At 51.0% G+C, this 20267-nt stretch overlaps 1 protein-coding gene across 3 annotated transcripts in view; it reads right to left on the bottom strand.

The window, feature by feature from the left end:
* LOC141069376 (RNA-binding protein 5-A-like) overlaps positions 1-20267 on the bottom strand; it is a 42656-nt gene that overhangs the window by 14997 nt on the left and 7392 nt on the right. Inside the window, exons 2-11 of one of the 3 annotated variants that reach the window (XM_073558868.1) lie at positions 18583-18653; positions 4195-4360; positions 3932-4090; positions 2813-2882; positions 2284-2357; positions 1027-1110; positions 889-949; positions 736-801; positions 198-376; positions 24-121 (exon numbers count right to left, since the gene is read on the bottom strand). In XM_073558868.1, coding sequence (XP_073414969.1) covers positions 24-121; positions 198-376; positions 736-801; positions 889-949; positions 1027-1110; positions 2284-2357; positions 2813-2882; positions 3932-4090; positions 4195-4360; positions 18583-18599 — 974 coding nt within the window. In that variant the 5' untranslated portion in view covers positions 18600-18653. Of the gene's footprint in view, positions 1-23; positions 122-197; positions 377-735; positions 802-888; positions 950-1026; positions 2759-2812; positions 2883-3931; positions 4091-4194; positions 4361-18582; positions 18654-20267 lie in introns of those variants that run through there. The other 2 variants (XM_073558869.1, XM_073558870.1) reach the window with 2 other exon arrangements.

Here is a 20267-nt window from a genome sequence, read left to right as displayed (position 1 = left end):
CCTTTTAATACCCCAGAACTCACTTTCTTGCGCTCTTGGCAAAATCAACTCCAATTATTTTCCCATCAATTTTGAGAGGAGGATGAAGAGTCTGTAGGATCTGCAGCAGCTGCGAGGCTTCCTGTAGGGGATGAATGAAGCGTTAGCTCAGCCATCGCCATTATTATAGAGGAAGAACTCCAGGGGCCGCCACTTACCAGCGCTGAGGGCAGCTGTATGAAGGCAAAGCCACGGTTCAGGTGAGTATGCTTGTCTTTGATCAGCCGAATGTTGCTCAACACCAGTGACACATAAGGAGCCAGGGCCGACAGGATGGAGTCCAGCACTGTGTGCGGCCCGATGTTACGCAGGATGATGGCTGAGGATACATAGCCACCTAATAAGGTTACACCCAGCTGTTTGTCAAGTGAGGAGACCACACAGTGCATCAAGCACCCCCATACAGGACACAGCGAGTAATCCAAGCTGCCGCTGATGTATAGACACCTCCAAGCAAAGCGGCCGCACCGTCAGATGGCTCCCATCAGCCCATTACAATACTCTGCTGTAATAATGAGGTACAGGACCCCCTCCCATACAGTTTACTGGAAGATGTAAATGGCTGAAGCAGCATGTGCACCCATAGGAGCGCCGGGAATTGCTGGAAGGGCAAGGACAGCTGCGGAGCTCGGATCTCTGCCAGTCTGATATGATGGGGGCGAGTAATGAGCTGAAAAAACTGGTGCAAACACTTACTGTCACTATAGTAATCTGCCGACTCAGGGGCTTCGGACGCTCCAGAAGGGGCCTCCATGTCAGACTCTGATGGGAGAGAAGAGGCAGCCTTAGAGCGTTACCGACAAATGATGAGCGGCACAGACGGCAAGCGCCAGCGGCACAGACACTCACCAGTCTTGGCCGCTGCGCAGCGGAAGCATTTCAGTCTTCTCCGGAAGTTGTAGAGGCCGCACTATAAAATAAGAGAGCTTTTCACTTAATATTTGATGTTGGATCACCCCGACACCCCCAGCTCTCTACAGCTCTCACCTTGTTACACAGCCAGTCCTCAAACTTGGGCCGGGGGTTGCTGTAATGCATGGCGATGGTCTTGCCCTGGATCACCACCTTCTTCTGCAAGAACATAAAAAAGGGTCAAGTTACTCCCAGCATCATGATAAACAGACATCAATCCCCTGGTGGAGGGGAACCAGATCCCGACTATATTGGACGGCCATGTGGGGAAGGACCACCCACTGCCAACTAACGGCTGTGCCAGCCCCCACCACAAGGGGCGGATAGAGGAGTGGGATTCGGAGGCGCACAGAGCTGCCGATGGAAGAAATAAAGAGTGGGGTGCAGTAAAGTCAAGGGCTCGGGGCTCCAGACGAAAGTCTTAATAGTGCAGGCAGTATTCCCAATCTGAGCGTGGCGTCTGGGAACACACGTGGTCAGTAAAGGCGATCCCCTCGAGGCACAATAGGCCGCCTCTTCTGGCACAGGAAGGGTTAAGATGAGGAAACCATCAACAGCTTATTTTGGGTGCACAAATCCTAATCTTGTACAAGAGGAGTCACCTCCCCGGCACGCTCCCCGCTCCCCCCGCAGTTTGGATACAACATGGGCTTCAGGCTTTGTCTACCAGTTATCCTGCCACGTGTGCAGCCACAGCCCTGACATCTATGGCTGCTCCCAAGACTTTACTAGGGCCCTGCGGGTACACGTGGTACATCGTCTTCATGTCAGCTAGAACTTTCCTTCCGGACTATTATAATCTCCTCTTTCAGGAGCCGGGGGCTTATCGGTGGCTCCAGTCACGTGTCCTGTCCATGCCCACGCATGCTGGCCCCTAATGGGCCGCTGACTGGTACCTGCCAGCATTAGCGAGCTGTGCGGTCCCTGTGGAGTTATTGCAGAACATGTGTCTGTCAGATGTACTCAGCAGTAACCCAGGGAGAGGGGGACCTGCACTTCATGCCGACCATGCGCTGGGGCTCTGCATACATTAAAGGGCTGCTCCTCCTCCACCGGCCACCGCCGGCCGGGCTTGTGTGACGCAGCCAGTAAGGTGAGGTGTCGGGCGGCTGCTACCCGCGTCCAACTCTAATGAACGACCTCCATGGAAGGAGGACCATCACTGGGCAGCTTTAATGTACGGAGGGCGCGTCCCGGTGATCTCCTGAATCCTGCCAGCAGCCTTGCCCTTCGCCCCCTCCCCCCAGCCACGTTCTGCTTTTCGATCTCAGTTACAGACATATGTCATGTGCCATTTCTCAGGAGGTTTCTAGACTTGGCGAGTGAAGCAACCTGATTGGCTTCCATCCAGCTGGTAGCATCTTGCAAGTGATAAAACTCCACGAAGGCGAAACCGCGGCTTAAACCTAGAGACAGCATTCAGATATAGACGGGATACTAGTGTTAGTCACTTCCTTTTACAGAAAACACAGCTGCATCTCCAACTGACAAAGCCCATGTTCTAGCAGTGCTTTATGGCATGGCTTCCATGGGTGCAGTCCCGTTACCTGTCGCACATGAGTTGCCATGAAAAGGAGCCTCAAACGACACATTTCACCCCCCGAACTGAGCAGCTGCGGGAAGGCAGCAATCCTCACAACAGAGGCGACGCTGTCAGAGATAGTCAGCAGACATTAGGGAGGTGAAAGTCATTGCACCCCAATCCCACACAGGTCTACAGACCGGAGGCTCCTCAGCCATGGCAAGTCCATCCAGCACCTGATGGTGTATGGGGTGAAGAGGGGGCTAGTCCCCAGGGAAAGCAATCAGAGGGTGGGAACACAGACGGCGTGGGAGCGCACCACACACCATAGACACTCACCTGTCTTACGCTTCATCAGCCTCACGTCCGCAGGCTGCGGGCCTTCAAAGGAATCCAACAATTCTCGAATCTGGAAAGACATCAGCAAAACCAAGGCTTAGAAAAGGCAAACATGGCCGTGCACAAGTATGCACACCCCGAGGAGGTGCAGCTGCAGGACAACGGGTGCACACTGCCCAGACGAGGCAACTGGCGGCCCAGCCACACAACAGACAGCTGAACTGTCACCAGATACAGAAACTATACGGAAACACGAAAAAAAAAAAAAAAAACAAACCCAACTACGAAAGAGGAAATCCATGACTAGTAGATCCCAGCAGGTTTAGGGCACATTCACACTGAGCACACAAAGCACAGTCAGGTACTCAATCTGCTGAATACATAAGGCCAGCTTTAAGGGATCCCGCCATTAGACCATGCAGCCCAGACATTGAACCTGGGCTGTCGCCAGTTCACAGCAAACATCGCGGTGCGCACATCGAGCCCAGGCTGTCGCCAGTTCACAGCAAACACCGCAGCGCACACATCGAGCCCGGGCTGTCGCCAGTTCACAGCAAACACCGCGGCGCACACATCGAGCCCGGGCTGTCGCCAGTTCACAGCAAACACCGCGGCGCACACATCGAGCCCGGGCTGTCGCCAGTTCACAGCAAACACCGCAGCGCACACATCGAGCCCGGGCTGTCGCCAGTTCACAGCAAACACCGCAGCGCACACATCGAGCCCGGGCTGTCGCCAGTTCACAGCAAACACCGCGGCGCACACATCGAGCCCGGGCTGTCGCCAGTTCACAGCAAACACCGCGGCGCACACATCGAGCCCGGGCTGTCACCAGTTCACAGCAAACACCGCAGCGCACACATCGAGCCCGGGCTGTCGCCAGTTCACAGCAAACACCGCAGCGCACACATCGAGCCCGGGCTGTCGCCAGTTCACAGCAAACACCGCGGCGCACACATCGAGCCCGGGCTGTCGCCAGTTCACAGCAAACACCGCGGCGCACACATCGAGCCCGGGCTGTCGCCAGTTCACAGCAAACACCGCGGCGCACACATCGAGCCCATGTAAGAAATGTTACACACAGAGTACAGATGTATTGGGAGCTCAGGTGGCACTCACATCGCTCTCACTGATGTTTATTGGGAGGCCTCGCAGCATGATGGTCTTGCTCTCCTTCTCATCCATGTAGTAATCATTGCGATAGTCGTGGTCCGTGTAGTCGCCATCTGAATGATAGCCATCTTCTGAGCGGTCGCTGTTCCTTCGCTCACGGTCGTGCTGGAAGGAGCAGAGGTTTATCCTACAGACTTTGCTGCAGTGTGGAGATATCATACCAGGCAGCACAGGGTCCACACCGGGGCTCTACGAGCTGTAGGACCTACCTCAGGACTGTCGTAATCTCGGTAGTCATCGTATCTATCGTCCCGGTCATCCCGGTATCTTTTGTAGTCGTTTGAGTCTCTGCGCCGGTTCCTGGACACCCGGTCATCACGATCGTCTCTATCAAACGCTGACCCGTATCTCCCACTTCGCTCACTGCGGCTCACACTGCAAGAGAAGAAAAGCCCAGAGTGTAAGACCTTCCAAGGAAGAGTAAGATGACCGGCCGCAGAGCAGCATAACACTGCAGACTACAGGCTACATCTGATCATCCAGCACAGGACACTAAGGCTGTGTGCACTGTCTTTATGTTGAGCTTTTGAAGCAGAAACTCCTCAAAAGACTTTGAGGTTCTGCTCAGTTTAGCTATAAAAAAAAACCTACAAAAGACAAAAAAAAAAAACAAAAAACAAAAAAAAAAACCCTGCTATAATTACCGTATTTTTCGCTTTATAAGACGCTCCGGATTATAAGACGCACCCCAAATTTTGAGGTGAAAAATAGGAAAAAAACTTTATTTTTAATAAAATGGTGGTGCATCTTATAATCCATGCGTCTTATTGCTTTCCAGGGGTGGTGATGGAGGAGGCCGGAGTGGAACATTGCTGCTGGGATGAGGGGGTGTTTTGATGTGCAGCGTGCCGCTGCCGGTGTCTGTTACTGCCGCCGCCCTCTGTCCCCTGATGCTTGCCACCACCGCCACGCTCTGTCCCCCGGTGCCTGCTTGCCACCACCGCCGCACTCTGTCCCCCAGTGCTTGCCACCACCGCCACGCTGTCCCCCGGTGCCTGCTTGCCACCACCGCCGCGCTCTCCCCCGGTTCTTACCGCCACCACCGCGCTCTGTCCCCCCGGTGTTTGCCGCCACCACCGCGCTCTGTCCCGTTCTGAGGGTACTTGCCGCGGCACTCTGTGCCCTGATGCTGCCGCTGCGCTGTCCGCCACCGCCGCGCTCCTGTCCCCCGGTGGTTTCTTCCGCCCCGCCGCCGCGCTCTGTCCCGTTCAGCGTGGGGGGTCTCTGTCGCTCCATGCCTGCTTTCTTCCTGGAAAATGGCCGCCGCGCATGCGCAGACGGACATCTCGGCACTGAAATCTCGGGAGATGAGATTTCAGCGCTGAAATCTCATCTCCCGAGATTTCAGTGCCGAGATGTCCGTCTGCGCATGCGCGGCGGCCATTTTCCAGGAAGAAAGCAGGCATGGAGCGACAGAGACCCCCCACGCTGAACGGGACAGAGCGCGGCGGCGGCGGGGCGGAAGAAACCACCGGGGGACAGGAGCGCGGCGGTGGCGGACAGCGCAGCGGCAGCATCAGGGCACAGAGTGCCGCGGCAAGTACCCTCAGTGGCAGTGCAAATGTATATCCTCTTTGTAAGACGCACCCCCTTTTTCCCCTCAATTTTGGGGGAAAAAAAGTGCGTCTTACAAAGCGGAAAATACGGTAAGTAAAAAGCAAAAGTGCATTAAAAATCAGATTTTTTTTTTTCCATTTTGTCTTTTGTAGGTTTTGTATGCTTTTTGGCCATGTGAACATGCATTTATATGCTGCATGTGTACCAACTCAAACCAAGCTCAATTTTTGTGTTTTTTCAGTTTAGCTATAGCAAAAAAAGGAATTATAAGACAATCTTTATTATGACAGTTTAGATCAATTTTTCCAAAAAACAAACAATGTGACTCAACATATAACAGACCCTCGTGTATCCTGGGTCAGGTACCAAAACCAGTTACCAATACATAATCAGCCAAAAAAAGGGTGTTTAAGACTAAAACCCAGCTTCCTAGTTGTATGCAACTTAGGTATCAAAATAAGGTGAGAACTGTGCACCATACACCTAGCCGAAAATAATCCACTGTAATAACCGGAGGCCTTGTAACCCCCATACATGTATTATTAGAGTTATACCCCTCATAATAAACTCCTCAATCACCTGCAGGAGAGCCTAGATTCAGATTAGTGGTCACAAACTCCTTGGGAGGATTCATCAGGGGATCTAGTAGACTAGTAAGGGGGTCCCCGTACCATCACCTCTTGTACTGAAACTACTTTCCAGGCTCCTTTTAAAGTTTAGTTGAGTACCCCCAGCTCCCCAATGCGCAGGACTTCACCTCCGTCCCTCACAGCGCATGCTCATTAATCACATTCAGCGCCTGTACCTTGCCCTCAGGAAGTGTTTTGCGCATTTTCCTCCCTCCCTCAGCAACACACGCGTATAACGTCAGGTGCCCTCATCCTGATGCCAAGAGGTGTATTTTAACTCTTACTTCCACCTCTCGGAACGCAGGACATAACACATCCGGTGCTCCCAGGCCGTGCACATACTCAGACCATCTCCGGGTGTCTACACCCAATCCTGCAGTTAAGTATATACCACTTCCGCCCTTTGAAACGCAACGTGAACGTTGTTGAACAGCAGTTTCCTCCATGATTCCGAGGACTTTCAACTGCAGAAAGTCAATTGTCCAGGGGAGTATTTAAAGGAGAAAGGACATAGCCATCTCTACAATTAAGAGTTCTCCAGGGAGGTAGTATTCAGAAAGAGTATGAATATCCGAGACAAAAGGTAACCTAGTGTGTCAAAAGAATCCCAAGGTGTCAAAACATCCCATATCATACTAAAAAAGCGTAGTGGATGATACCCTGGTCATCAGAGGGCTCCACTGAGGAAAATACTGTTCCAACTCAAAGTGGGGGAGGGAAAAAAAAAAAAAAATGCAGCAGGCGCCAGCCAGCCAGGGCCCGGGGGAGAAGCAGGCGCCAGCCAGGGCCCGGGGGGGGGAATAAGCAGGCCTGCTTATCTAGGGTTAACATCGGGTTTCTAAGGGCCCCGCGGCCCTTAGAAACCCACTGTCTCCATTGGTAACCAGCGTGCTCGCTGGTCCTGACCGCTGGAGGGGCTGTCTATGTGACAGCTCACCAGCGATCAGCTAACAATGTCCTAGCGATCCCATCCACATCGGATCGTTGGTGGGATCGCTGGGACATAGTTATGTGTAACGGTACCCTAAGGCTATGGATTCTTTAGAGCATACAAGGCTCAAATTTATTCAAAAGGTGCAGTGCTTACAATAAAAGGATATAAGAATATGGAAATAAAAAGTGACATACAAATATGCAAAACAGTTATAAAAATAAAAGGGAGAAACTTACAGAAATATCTAAACTTTGCAGTCTGGTATTCTGCTTCGAGGGATGAATACGGAATGGATCACACCAGCTTGGCTGTCCCTCAGTCTGTGAACATCTCTCTATGTGGAGGGCCCCCTTTACAGGCTTAGCCCAGAGACCGGATCTCTAGACAGGCCTCTCAAGTTAATATTCTAATTCCTGGTCTGTGACGGGACCATGGCTACTTTACCAATAAATACATTATTTTTTCTAAATCCTCTTTGTCTTAACCTTTCTTTCCCATAGTAAATAGAAAGTGTCAGGCTGCAACTAGGTCCCATTTGGTGTCTCCCTTCATAGGCATCAGAGGTGTGAAATGCTTCTAATTCTGTGTGTTCTCAGGAAGGCACCCTGGGGTCCGAGACCCCGAGACCAGAAAAGCTGCCTTGCTCAGGATAACATAGGTTATGACCTTTGTGAAGAGCTGCAGCCTAAAGAGCTCTGCCTCACAGCCAACACCAAGGGCCCATAACATAGAACATCTGGGGTACCCACCTCTGGGGTACTGCTCCACTTCTGCCACCGCCATCTTCCTGAGGAAGGGACCATGTCTCCAATGATACTGCTACTTTTTTTCCCCACTAGTTTCCATCTCAAGTACGTCTTTTAGTCCAAAAAAATAGAATTAGACTTCCCAGTAATTCCATTTCTGGGGACCCTCCACAACAGCACCATAGGAGGATACTCCCAGCCCTAATAGGGACAGGAATCACAAAGCGGTTAAATAGCCCCACCCCACTTCCTCTCTTCACTGTATGAATTCAATATTTATTTACATCCTCAAATGAAACAAACAAAAAGGGTGGGATTACCCCTGCTGTCCTGGAGGGTTCCTAGAAATGGGATTACTGTTAAGGCTAATTCTACATTCTCTAGTCACCCTGCACACCAGCACCATAGGAGCAATGCCAAAGAATCACATTTTTAGGGTGGGACAATGGTCTGGAGAACCTTCCTTCCAGAGTCCAAATCGGTATTAGACATTAAATCAAGTCTATAATGTTTTGAAAAGGTATGAACCGAGGACCAGGTGGCAGCTCTGCAGATCTGCTCGATGGCGGCGCTTGCCCTCTCAGCCCATGAAACTGACATAGCTCTGGTGGAGTGTGCTGCAAACTTTTCTGGAGGTACCCTTCCTTAGTTTCCGTAAGCTCTGCAAATTGCCATTTTAATCCAATTCATAACCGTGCTTTTGGAAGCTCTTTCCCACTTTAATTTTCCCGAAGTGCTGTATGAAGACATTCTGGTCCTTCCTCCAGGGTTTTGACCTTTGAAGATATTGAAGGATTGTTCTTCATTAATCCAGAGTATGGAACTCCATTTCCTTAGCATTGGATGGGCTTTGACAAAAAGAAGGCAGTATGATTTCTTGGGACCTATGGAACTCCAAGGAGAAATTTTAGGTAAAAAAAAAAAAAAATATATTGATCTAGGCGGAAAATAATTCTGTCCTCTAAGATTCTTGGGAAGGGTTCTCTGATTGAATTACAGGCCCTCTCACCTACCCTTCTCGTCGTGATGGCTACTAGGAAAGCCGCTTTCCAAGATAATTTATCTAAACGTATAGTCTCTATAGACTCAAACGGAGGTATTGTGAGGTCTTTAAGAACTACATTTAGATCCCAGGGCGGGACCAGATTTGGAGTTCTAGGCTGTAGACGAGATGCTGCAATTGTAAACCTTCTCACCCAGAGATGGTCAGCTAGGGTCTGATCAAAGTACGAGCTGATGGCTGTGACTTGAATTTTTAAAGTGCTAGGCATTAGACCTCTGTAGCCCGTTCTGTAAAAAAATCGTGGATTTGTGCCACATTTGGACGCAGCACATTTGGTGGGTTGAATCCACACCAGGACATGAAGGTTTTCTGTACCTTGTTGTAAATGGCATTGGTCACTGGTTTCCTGCTTTTTTGCAGTGTTTTTACCACCTTATCTGAGAAACCACTAGCCTTCAGGACAATGGATTCAGAAGCCGTAAGTTGTAAGGTTTGAGGATCTGGGTAAGAAATCGGTCCCTGGTGGAGAAGGTTGCTGGTTGGTGGGAGAACCAGCGGGCCATCTATGTTTAAATTGTTTAGGGTGCCAAACCAGCTCCTTGACAATCAATGAGGCGCCACAAGTATAGTCTTTGTCTTGTCCCTCCTGAACTTCTGTAACGTCCTTGCTAGGAGAGGAATTGGAGGAAAGGCATATGCCAACTTGAAGTTCCAACAGTGAGTGAAAGCATCCACCACTATGCAGGTCTTCGGATCTAGGGAAAAGTATCCAAGTAGCAGACAGGTCTACCTCCAGGAGACCCCATTCTTTTGTTAGCCCCTGAAAAGATTCCGGCAGCTAGGCTCCATTCTTCAGGATGCATCGTTTTCCTGCTGAGGAAGTCTGCTTGCATGTTGACCGATCCTTTTAGATGGAATGTAGACAAGGATAACACGTGTTGCTTCGCCCAAGCAAGGATCCTGGCTGAAATCGCCTTCAGGCTTTCGTGTCTCGTGCTCCCTTGGTGTCGGAGGTGTGCGTGGTCATATTGTCGGAAAAGACTTTTATACAAGTCTTTCACCAAGTCTACCGCCGCCTTTAGAGCTTCCTCTACCGCCTTCAGCTCCCTGGAGTTGGAAGAGTGAAGACTGACGTCCTGAGACTATATCCCCTGGAATGTGGCATGGGAGACCATGGCTCCCCATCCTCTCCCACTGGCGTCTGTCTGTTGTGACAGTTGAACAGGGGTTTTGATCCCAAGCTACTCCCCTGGCCAAAATTCTTGGGTTTGAGCCACTGAAGGAAGCTTATACTCGTCCGGGCAGGCGAATAGTTTTGCTCAGTGATCCCAGGACACCGTCCCAGCAAGATAGAATGTGGGACTGCATCTTGCATGGGCCTGGGATGCAGGAGGTCATGGATCTTAGTGCTGACATTGCTGACCTTTGAGATACTTCCCACTGATCCCATAAGGCTGTTATCTTGGACCATATCGGTATTCGCTTCTCTTATGGCAGATGAGACATCTGATCTTGCGAGTCCAACATTCCCAGATAGATTTTTCTGGTGGATGGAACCAGGTTGGATTTTTGATAATTTATCAGCCATCCTAATGTTAGAAGATTCATAACTTCCTGAATTTGGCTCTTGAGAACCACTTCTGATTGACCTATGAGTAGCAGGTCGCCCAGATAAGGCACGATACAGATGTTCCTGTTTTGGATAAGCACTATTACCACTGCCATTATTTTGGTGAAGACTCGTAGTGCCGAAGAAATGACAAACGGAACGACATTGAATTGGTAACGAAGTACCTGCCGCCCATGAGCTACTGCAAATCTCAGACATCTCCGATGCTTTAGGTGAATGGGGATGTGATCGTAAGCATCCCGAAAGTCTATAGTCGCCATCACGAAGTTCTGGCCGCCTACCAATGGACTGGTGCTTTTTTTACGATTCCATCTTGAACCTCTTGCATTTTACGTGCATATTCAGAGGTTTTAAATTTATCATCCTGTGTGTTACATTTATTTTTTTAATTAGAAACGCACATGAATAATGTCCTGTTCCGCACTCTATTTTTGGAACTGGGGATATCACACCGTAGAGTAAATTTTGCAGGCTAGCCGTTGAGGAGCTTTGCAAATCCTGAGACGGTAGGGAAAGTCTTAGTTACTCATCGGTTAACGGTATTTTTCGCAGTCCATGATAGCACCACCTGAGAGAGGGGATCCGCCCTTCAGGAACAGGAAACCTACAGATACAAAAGGGCAGCACCTCTCCCACGCATCAGTTTGATTACAGAGCATAAGAGGACCTCCAAGGTTAATGGCATGATTTATATACAATACTATCAATACCTAATTATTTATCACCAGTGGACATATACAAGAGGAAGACGTGCACACCCAAATTAACTAACGGAAGGGAATATACGGGTGCGGTCAAGGACTCCGAAAAATACCGTTAACCGGTGAGTAACTAAGACTTTATTCGGTCGTCCATGACAGCACCACCTGAGGGAATTACAGAGAGTAATAACTACTTTAGGGAGGGACTACAGCCTTGCAGCACCCTTACACCAAAGGAGAGGTCTGCGGAAGCACCCAGGTCTAGCCTATAATGACTATAAAAGGTGCTCAGAGAGGACCAAGTAGCCGCCTTACATATCTGGTCCATGGAGACTTCCGATCTTTCGGCCCACGAGGTCGCCATGGCTCTGGTGGAGTGCGCCCTCAGCTTCCCAGGTGGCTACCTGCCTTTTGAGGTGTATGCTATTGAAATCGCCTCTCTAATCCACCTGGCTAGTGTATTTTTTGATGCTCTAAAACCTTTCCTAGGGCCTTGATGGGAGACAAACAGGGCATTATCTTTCTTCCAGGGATCGGTAACTGCCAGATATTCTATGAGACATCTAACATCCAGGGTGTGTAGATTCTTTTTCTTCTCGTTAGTTGGATTAGGGAGGAAGGATGGAAGGACTATTTCCTGTGTCCTATGAAAGCTAGAAACTACCTTAGGTAAGTACGCTGGATCAGGTCTGAGTATTACCCTATCGTCTTTAAACTGTAAATAAGGAGGACGCCTAGATAATGCCTGGATGTCGCTTACTCTACGAGCTGACGTCAGAGCTACCAGGAAGGCTACTTTGAGGGACAGGTTTTTTTATGGAAGCTGATGAGATAGGTTCGACTGGAGCTTCCGTCATAGCCGTGAGGACTAGGTTCAAGTCCCACGGCATGAATCTATCCTTCACTACTGGCCTGGATCTACCTGCTGCCTTAATGAATCTACTGACCCAGTAATTACCCGCAATGTTGCAGCTAAAAAGGGCCCCCAAGGCTGATACTTGTACTTTAAGGGTACTGGTGGAAAGCCCCATGTCCAGACCTTTCTGTAGAAAGTCTAAGATATGAATTATAGGCGCTGAATCTCCAGCGACTACTCTGTTCTGAAGGAATTTTTTCCAAATTCTGACAAATTTTGGTAGTAATGATTTTTCTACTTTTAAGTAGAGTGTTAATCAGGTCTGGGGAGAAGCCTTTTTATCTTAGCAATGTCCGTTCAAACTCCACGCTGTCAGATGTAGGCCAGCCACCTGAGGATGGAAAACTGGGCCCTGGGATAGGAGATCCGGGATGTCTGGAAGAACCCAAGGATCGGACACTGACACGGTCCTGAGGCATGAGAACCATGCCCTCCTGGGCCAAAATGGAGTGATAACTATAACCCTTGCTCCATCTTTTCTGATTTTCCTCATCACCATGGGGTAGTAGAGATAGGGGAGGGAAGGCATAGGCTAGCCTGAAGTCCCACTTTATCAGAAAGGCATCTACCGCCAGAGGATTCTCTCTGGGATTTAGGTAGCAGAATTGTCTTAATTTCCTGTTTTCCTTGGTGGCAAAGAGATCTACCTCTGGTTGTCCCCACTTTTGTACAATCAGGTTGAAGATGGAGGTTTTTAGGGACCATTCTCCTTGCTTTAGCAGATTGCGGCTTAAGAAATCTGCCGTGATGTTTTCTTTCCCTTTTATATGTAGAGCTGTTAAAGATAGAAAATGCTGCTCTGCTAGATGGAACAAACGCTCTGCTACATTCATCAGGGGCTTGGAACGAGTCCCGCCTTGGTGGTTGATATAAGCCACGGTGACCTGATTGTCGGAGAACACTCGTACGTGATGGCCCTGCAGATACACAAGGAGCTTTTTAGCCGCCTGCTCCACTGCTGTCAATTCTTTCAGGTTAGGCAACATTTCTATCTGATGCTGCTCCCATAGGCCCTGGACCAGAATCTCACCCATATGGGCCCCCCAACCGGAAGGGCTAGCATCCGTGGTGACTATGCGGGTTATGTTATGCTCCCAGGGTACCCCTCTGGATAAGTTATCCTTCTCTAGCCACCACTCTAGGGACGCCCTTGTGTTTCAGGACAAGGTTAGCTGGCCCTCCAAGTAAACCCCAAGGACTCTGATGTAATAAAACCTCGCCCTGTAGTTTCCTTGTATGAAACTGTGCCCACTGGACTGCCAGGATACAGGACGAGAGGGAACCCAGAAGGGACATGGCTTTACTGAGGGACATGGTGGGGTTATTGGAAGCGTTCAGGACCCGATAGTGTAGACGAACAAGCTTTTTCGGAGGCAGACGGCATTCCTGTTTCCCAGAATCTAGGATTAGGCCTAAGAATTGCTGGATTCTCATCGGCTGTAACAGAGTTTCTTTGATGTTAAGCAACCATCCTAAGCGCTCTAGGGCAGACATCGCCCTTTGAAGCTGTTCCAAACAATGTTCCGCCGTTTTGCCTATAATAAGAAAGTCATCCAGGTAGGGGACTACTATTCACGTAGATGGGCCATAACTTCCGCTATAACTTTAGTAAACACCCGGGGAGCGACTGCCACACCAAAGGGGAGGGCCGCATATTGGAAATGTTGAACTGACCCATCTAACTGAACCGCCGATGAGCTGCATGAATGGGAATATGGTAGTAGGCATCTTTTAAATATAACACCACCATAAAGCAATTTTGAAACAGCAATTTTATTGTGGAATTGATTGTTTCCATTTTGAACGGACGTATGATCAGAAACTCGTTGAGGGCCTTAAGATTTATTATAGTCCTGAAGGAGCTGTCTGGCTTTCGGACTAGGAACAGAGGGGCGTAGAAACCTTTCCCCCTTTCTCCCTCTGGAACCTCTGTTAGGACCTTCTTGCGGCATAGATCACGAACCTCGGCCTCCAGGGAAGACCCGAGTGGGGTGACCTTACATCGATCTTGGGGAACCCAGGAGAATTCTAGTCGTAGTCCCGCAGCTATCACCCCCAGTATCCAGTTGCTACTAGAGATCAGCGACCAGGCTGGGTAGAAGGCAGCTAGTCTCCCTCCTACCGGAGCAACTAGTCATTGGGGCGGCTTTTTAGTGTTATGTGCTGGACCTTCCTGGCGACCCCCTCCTCCAAACATAAATCCTGTACCTACCCTTCTTTTCTCATCCCATCTGCCTTGATCTCTGGACGGCCTTCTACGGAAATATCCCTTCCTGGTAAAGGGACGTCTACAAGAAGGGTTCGGCAGACTGGGGAATTTCTTTTTATCATCCCCGGCTTTTTCTAATAGTTTGTCCAGGACAGGGCCAAAAAGATAATCCCCCTCACATGGAATAGAACAGAGTTGGGACCTGGCCTGGATATCTCCCGGCCAGCACTTTAACCAGAGCGCCCTTCGATCTGCATTAGATAATCCCACGGTCCTAGCCGCAATCCTTGCAGTGTCCGCCGAAGACTCAGCTAAAAAAGCAGCGGCATTTTGGATGATCGGCAGAGTTTTACGAATGGATGCTCTCGAGGCTCCGTCTTTCAGCTGAGAATCCAGTTGATCTAGCCAGACCATCATGTGGCAGCTATCGCTGGTCTTAGGGCGCCCGCTCACATCTCCCATGTTCCCTTTAGAAAAGAATCCGCTTTTTTATCCAGCGGATCTTTTAAAGAGGCCATGTCATCAAAAGGTATGGAGGAATTTTGGAGGCTTTGGCTACTGCCACGTCCAGCTTAGGGGCCTTATCCCATCTGCTTACCACTGGGTCATCAAAAGGGTACCTCCGCTTGAAGGCTGGAGGCAAGGTGCCCCCTTTTTCAGGCCTCTTCCATTCTCTATTAGGCTCTGGACTTAATCATTTAATGGAAAGGCCCTGCGCTTCCTGGGATCTAGACCCCCGAACATCATGTCCTGTGCTGAGAGTTCCGGCTTTGCGTCTGCTACCCCCATGGTGGACCTTATTGCTTTGACTAGCCTATCCATTTGGTCTAAGGGGAAGCAGAACCGGCTAGAGTCTTCATCCGAGGAAGACGAAGAGGAGGCCGGGGAATCTGAGGAGTCAGTCTTTCCTAGGGGCGACAGAGGACTCTGAGCCTGAAAAACTAGCCTCTCTTCTCCTAGAAGATTCCCCTTGGGATAGGGCTTTCATCTCTGTCCTGATTATCTCCCTCAGGCTTGTAGTGAAGTCAGGCGTCTCTTCCGCTACCTGTATAAACAGGGCAGAGTGTAAGGGCCTGTCAATCCACCCGTGGACTATCGTTCCCTTTCAACCCCTACCGTCTGTCGCACGCATGGCTGACAACTTTTTAGGGTGGCCATCTGGCAAGGGGCAACTACAGAGGGCACATTCCCTGTGCTTCTGTTTTCCCATAGCTTTCCTCCCCTGCGAAAAAACATAAGGGAACACTGCATCAGGGTACATTCACAGAGATCTCTTACTCATGCAGTTGAAGCAGGTACCGGATCACGGAGGGAGGCAGGGGGATCCTTTAGTCTGGAGGAACTTCTGCGGCTCTGTCCGCTCGTTCGTCCCTGCTTATTTTGCTGGCCATTCGTATGAGGCTTCACTGTGGCCTGTTTCTGTGGGCGCTCCTGCACCTCGTCCTGCTGGTCTATGGGGGCTTCTGTCGTATCCATTGCTGGGCCTTCAGAAGCACCGCAGCAGCGTCCCCGCCTGCCTTATAAAGCCTCCTGATGTCTGGGTCAGCAGGGTTCTGGCTGAGGCACCTCCCACCCGGGACCCCCCTGCCCCGTGTTCCGGTCCCCCCCCCTCCCACCGCACGCGACCCCTGGGCCGCGCTTCCACGGCGCACACCGGAAAGCCGGACGGCACCCGACTTCCGGATTAGGCGTTCCCGGCCCCCCCCGCTGCATCACTTCCGCCGCTAACCTGAGATCGCGGGAGCGCGCGGAAAGGAGCCGGCACGGCGCCCCCGACTCAAATGCCTCCAGCCCCCAAGTGCATCGCTCTGCGCCCGCCGACTCGGCACCAACGTCGGCCCGGACGGGGAGAAGACCGGACCCCGGGGGGAACGCACCAGGAGGGGCCAGGGGCATACATACTTCCTGGTGCTGGCACTTTGGAAACGGCTGTCCTCCGGACCCCTTGCTCCACCTGCTCCGTCCACTGCGGCGCTTCCAGGGACCCGCCCCCCGCTACCTGGGTCGGTCAGCCGGCCTGGGAATATCCTCGACGATCCATGACGGACGATCTGTAGGGAGTCCTGTCCTCCAGGAACAGGAAACCAACTGATGCGTGGGAGAGGTGCCACCCTTTTGTATCTGTAGGTTTCCTGTTCCTGAAGGGCGGATCCCCTCTCTCAGGTGGTGCTGTCATGGACGACCGAATAAGTCATTCTTAATATTTGTGGAGGTCTGGAGGAGAACTATTTTTACCCCAGTCTGGGCTGATTGTCCCACCCATTGGTTTGAGGTAAGAAGTTCCCACTGGTGGAGCAATGACGGTAATGTCAGTGTTTACATTAGTGGAGCGATGACAGTAATGTCAGTGTATCGCTGGCGGCCGGTTAGAGAAGTCCTATCTCCCGATGCGACTGCTCTACAAGCGAGATCGCAGTGGGACACTCTGGATTACGTGGACTACGGCAGACAGAAGCATATATGGTGGTTTATTATTTTTGTTTACAGGAAACAAAAAGGCATAGGAGATTTGGTGTTAGGTGAGCAAGATGTGTTTACATATGTAATCAGAAAAAAAAAGTAAAACAATTACACAGGCGACCGGCTGAAGCGAGACCACTTCTCCAATCAGCGGCGATCAGTGACATCGGACGTCGCCTGATGGGAGGAGTAGTCTCATCAGCCGACGCCTGCTGACCTGCGATGAGACTTTTAATGCGGGTCACAGTCAGCATCTCTGCGGGGTCACGCTGACATCGATACCCTGCAGCGCTCTGACCGACGGTCTTACCACTGGTAGCCAACGTGTCAGTGTTTCCCATGCTGTCACACGAGTGTGCTGGAAACACAATGGAAGCCTGTAAAACCGCAACAAAAGCTCAGCAAATCCGCAAACCTTTTTATACCTGCGTTTTTGCTGCGGATTTCACTGACTCAATTGTCAATGGGTGAACAACGCTAAAAATCTGCACAAAGTATTGACATGCTGCAGATTAAAAAAAAAACACTGCAAATACGGAAAGGAAAATGACTGATCATGTGCACAGCACTTCAAGATGTTGATTGAATTAGCTGGCATAAGGATTACATCGCTTTTATGGCCCAATTCGGCGCAGAAAAATAGCAGCGAAAACGCACCAAACACACACCGTGTGCACACAGCCTAACAGCTTTCGTCTACTGAGTAACAGAAGCCCTAAAAAAAATATTGGACTCTTGGAGCCGTGGCCTTCACGGCGCTGCTCCGGAGCTCCCCCTGGCCTTCATTGTGGTGTTCCGGAGCTCCCCGTGGCCTTCACGGCGGTGTTCCGGAGCTCCCCGTGGCCTTCATTGTGGTGTTCCGGAGCTCCCCGTGGCCTTCACGGCGGTGTTCCGGAGCTCCCCGTGGCCTTCATGGTGGTGTTCCGGAGCTGCCCCTAGCCTTCACGGCGCTGCTCCGGAGATCCCCCTGGCCTTCATAGTGCTCTGCTAGCGGTGCCTCTCATTTTACACTCAAATTGCAGAGGTGGATATCCTGTCACGAAGCATGGCAATTCTCACTTCCCCAACTTAAACTATTTAGTGCTGCTGATACATCTCACACAAATCATATTACAAAAATATTTACACACAGATTGTAATGTAAAAAAATAGGGAAAAAGCCTAGGGGGTGAATACTTCCACAAGCCAATGCATTTTCCTGTTCTCACTACCTGAACCTCCTACTGCGACCTAGCACAGATCCAGACAGAAAGTCACCAACTAAATATTGCGCTGATCGCTCACAGCACAATTTTGGCCCTATAAATATTTAATACATTCGACTTTCACACAACTTACAGATATGAGCATCAGATCTTAAAAACACACACACAGAAAAAAAAAACAAAAAAAACAAACAAACGTTGCCTTCACTGCTCACCTCTTCGCTTGACGTGTGGTCCTTTTCCTTCAGCCGTTGCATGCTGAACCCCAATATTGTCATGGGGTAGTGATGTGGCTGGAAGTCCTATAGAGTGAAATGGCCAGGAATGGAGCAAGCGATGGCTGAAAGAAGAGGAAGGGAAGGCAGCGAGCGCTGCAGAATTTCCCTAGAGCTGTTTCAGTCCACATACAAATATGGGTTATAAACATGCGCACAGCCCGATGCAGCTCCAGACATGGGCACTGCCTGTGTACACATTACTGCTGCAGCCCTGAACACCGGAAGAGGATGAAGGGCACAAGAAACCAACAAATCTGAGGAGTCACATAATGTGAAAAACACTGCAGCTAAAGATCTAACGCGTCATCAATACTCAGCAGCCGACTTACCGCTTGTCTGAGCCCATGGCAGGCCTCCAAGTGTCCAGTCTGGATCCTCCCGGGGGTTATGGCAGATGCAACTGAACATGAAAAAGAAAACAGACGCACGTCAGTTTCCAGAACTGCATTATCACATGTCGCTGCAGCAAGGCCACCTCCTGACAAAAGCAGCAGGGTGCCCAGCACAGAGGTGGCACCACAGGGGGTACAGCGTGCCAACCTCACAGTCAGAAGCAGCACCCTGCATAAGAAATCGAAGAACTGCAGCCCAGAGCATCCGGATACAGACCCTGGCCACAAAGGGGCATGTGGGGGTCTGATACAGACCCTGGCCACAAAGGGGCATGTGGGGGTCTGATACAGACCCTGGCCACAAAGGGGCATGTGGGGGTCTGATACAGACCCTGGCCACAAAGGGGCATGTGGGGGTCTGATACAGACCCTGGCCACAAAGGGGCATGTGGGGGTCTGATACAGACCCTGGCCACAAAGGGGCATGTGGGGGTCTGATACAGACCCTGGCCACAAAGGGGCATGTGGGGGTCTGATACAGACCCTGGCCACAAAGGGGCATGTGGGGGTCTGATACAGACCCTGGCCACAAAGGGGCATGTGGGGGTCTGATACAGACCCTGGCCACAAAGGGGCATGTGGGGGTCTGATACAGACCCTGGCCACAAAGGGGCATGTGGGGGTCTGATACAGACCCTGGCCACAAAGGGGCATGTGGGGTCGGATACAGACGCTGGCAACAAAGGGGCATGTGGGGTCGGATACAGACGCTGGCAACAAAGGGGCATGTGGGTTCTTCCTGCAGGACACCAACGTGGCATCAGCAGTTCGCTCTCCCGAAAAAGCCAGAAATGGCACTTTACGCTGCACAAGGGGCAAATTCCGGCACTACAAGCACCCAGGACATCACAACCAGGACGTGTGAGCGACACCATGAGAACGCAAATCTGAAGCGGTCCGTGAGAACGCAAATAATAATCTATTTTTATATAGAGCTAACATATTCCGCAGCGCTTTACAGTTTGCACACATCGCTGTCCCTGATAGGGAATTTATGTTGTGAGCCCCATCAGTAAGGCTAGTTTCACACTAGCGCTTTTGAGCACAGCGACGGCCTGCGCACGGCCGCCGCTAAACCCCGCCGGTAGCTCCGCCTACCGGCGCATGACGCTGCATGCGCCCTGCGTCCCCTATCTTTATCACTAGGGGCGCAGGCCGTGCGCAGTACGCGTTTGGCGGCGCATGCACCTTTTTGACGGTGCGCCGGCGCAACCAAACTGCAGCAGGTTGCGTTTGGCGCAGGTCGGCGCACCGTCAAAAGGACGCATGCGCCGCCAAACGCATACTGCGCACGGCCTGCGCCCCCTGGGATAAAGATAGGGGACGCAGGGCGCATGCAGCGTCATGCGCCGGCAGGCGGAGCTACAGGCGGAGGCGCGGCAGGGGGCGGGGCTTAGCGGCGGCCGTGCGCAGGCCGTCGCTGTGCTCAAAAGCGCTAGTGTGAAACTAGCCTAAAGGCCCCGTCACACTAAGCGACTCACCAGCGATCCCGACACCGATATGAAGGTGTCAGGATCGCTGGTATGTCGCTATGTGATCGCTGGTGAGCTGTCACACAGACAGCTTCACCAGCGATCAGCACAGCGATGCCGAGCGCCCGGCATCGCTGGCTATCGCTGTAG

The sequence above is a fragment of the Dendrobates tinctorius genome, unplaced genomic scaffold (genome assembly GCF_039654945.1).
Source record: "Dendrobates tinctorius isolate UK_male_01 unplaced genomic scaffold, ASM3965494v1 ptg000261l, whole genome shotgun sequence".
Taxonomy (NCBI): Eukaryota; Metazoa; Chordata; class Amphibia; order Anura; family Dendrobatidae; genus Dendrobates; species Dendrobates tinctorius.
The sequence above is the reverse complement of the archived record's forward strand: the minus strand, read 5'-3'. Positions and strand labels throughout refer to the sequence as shown.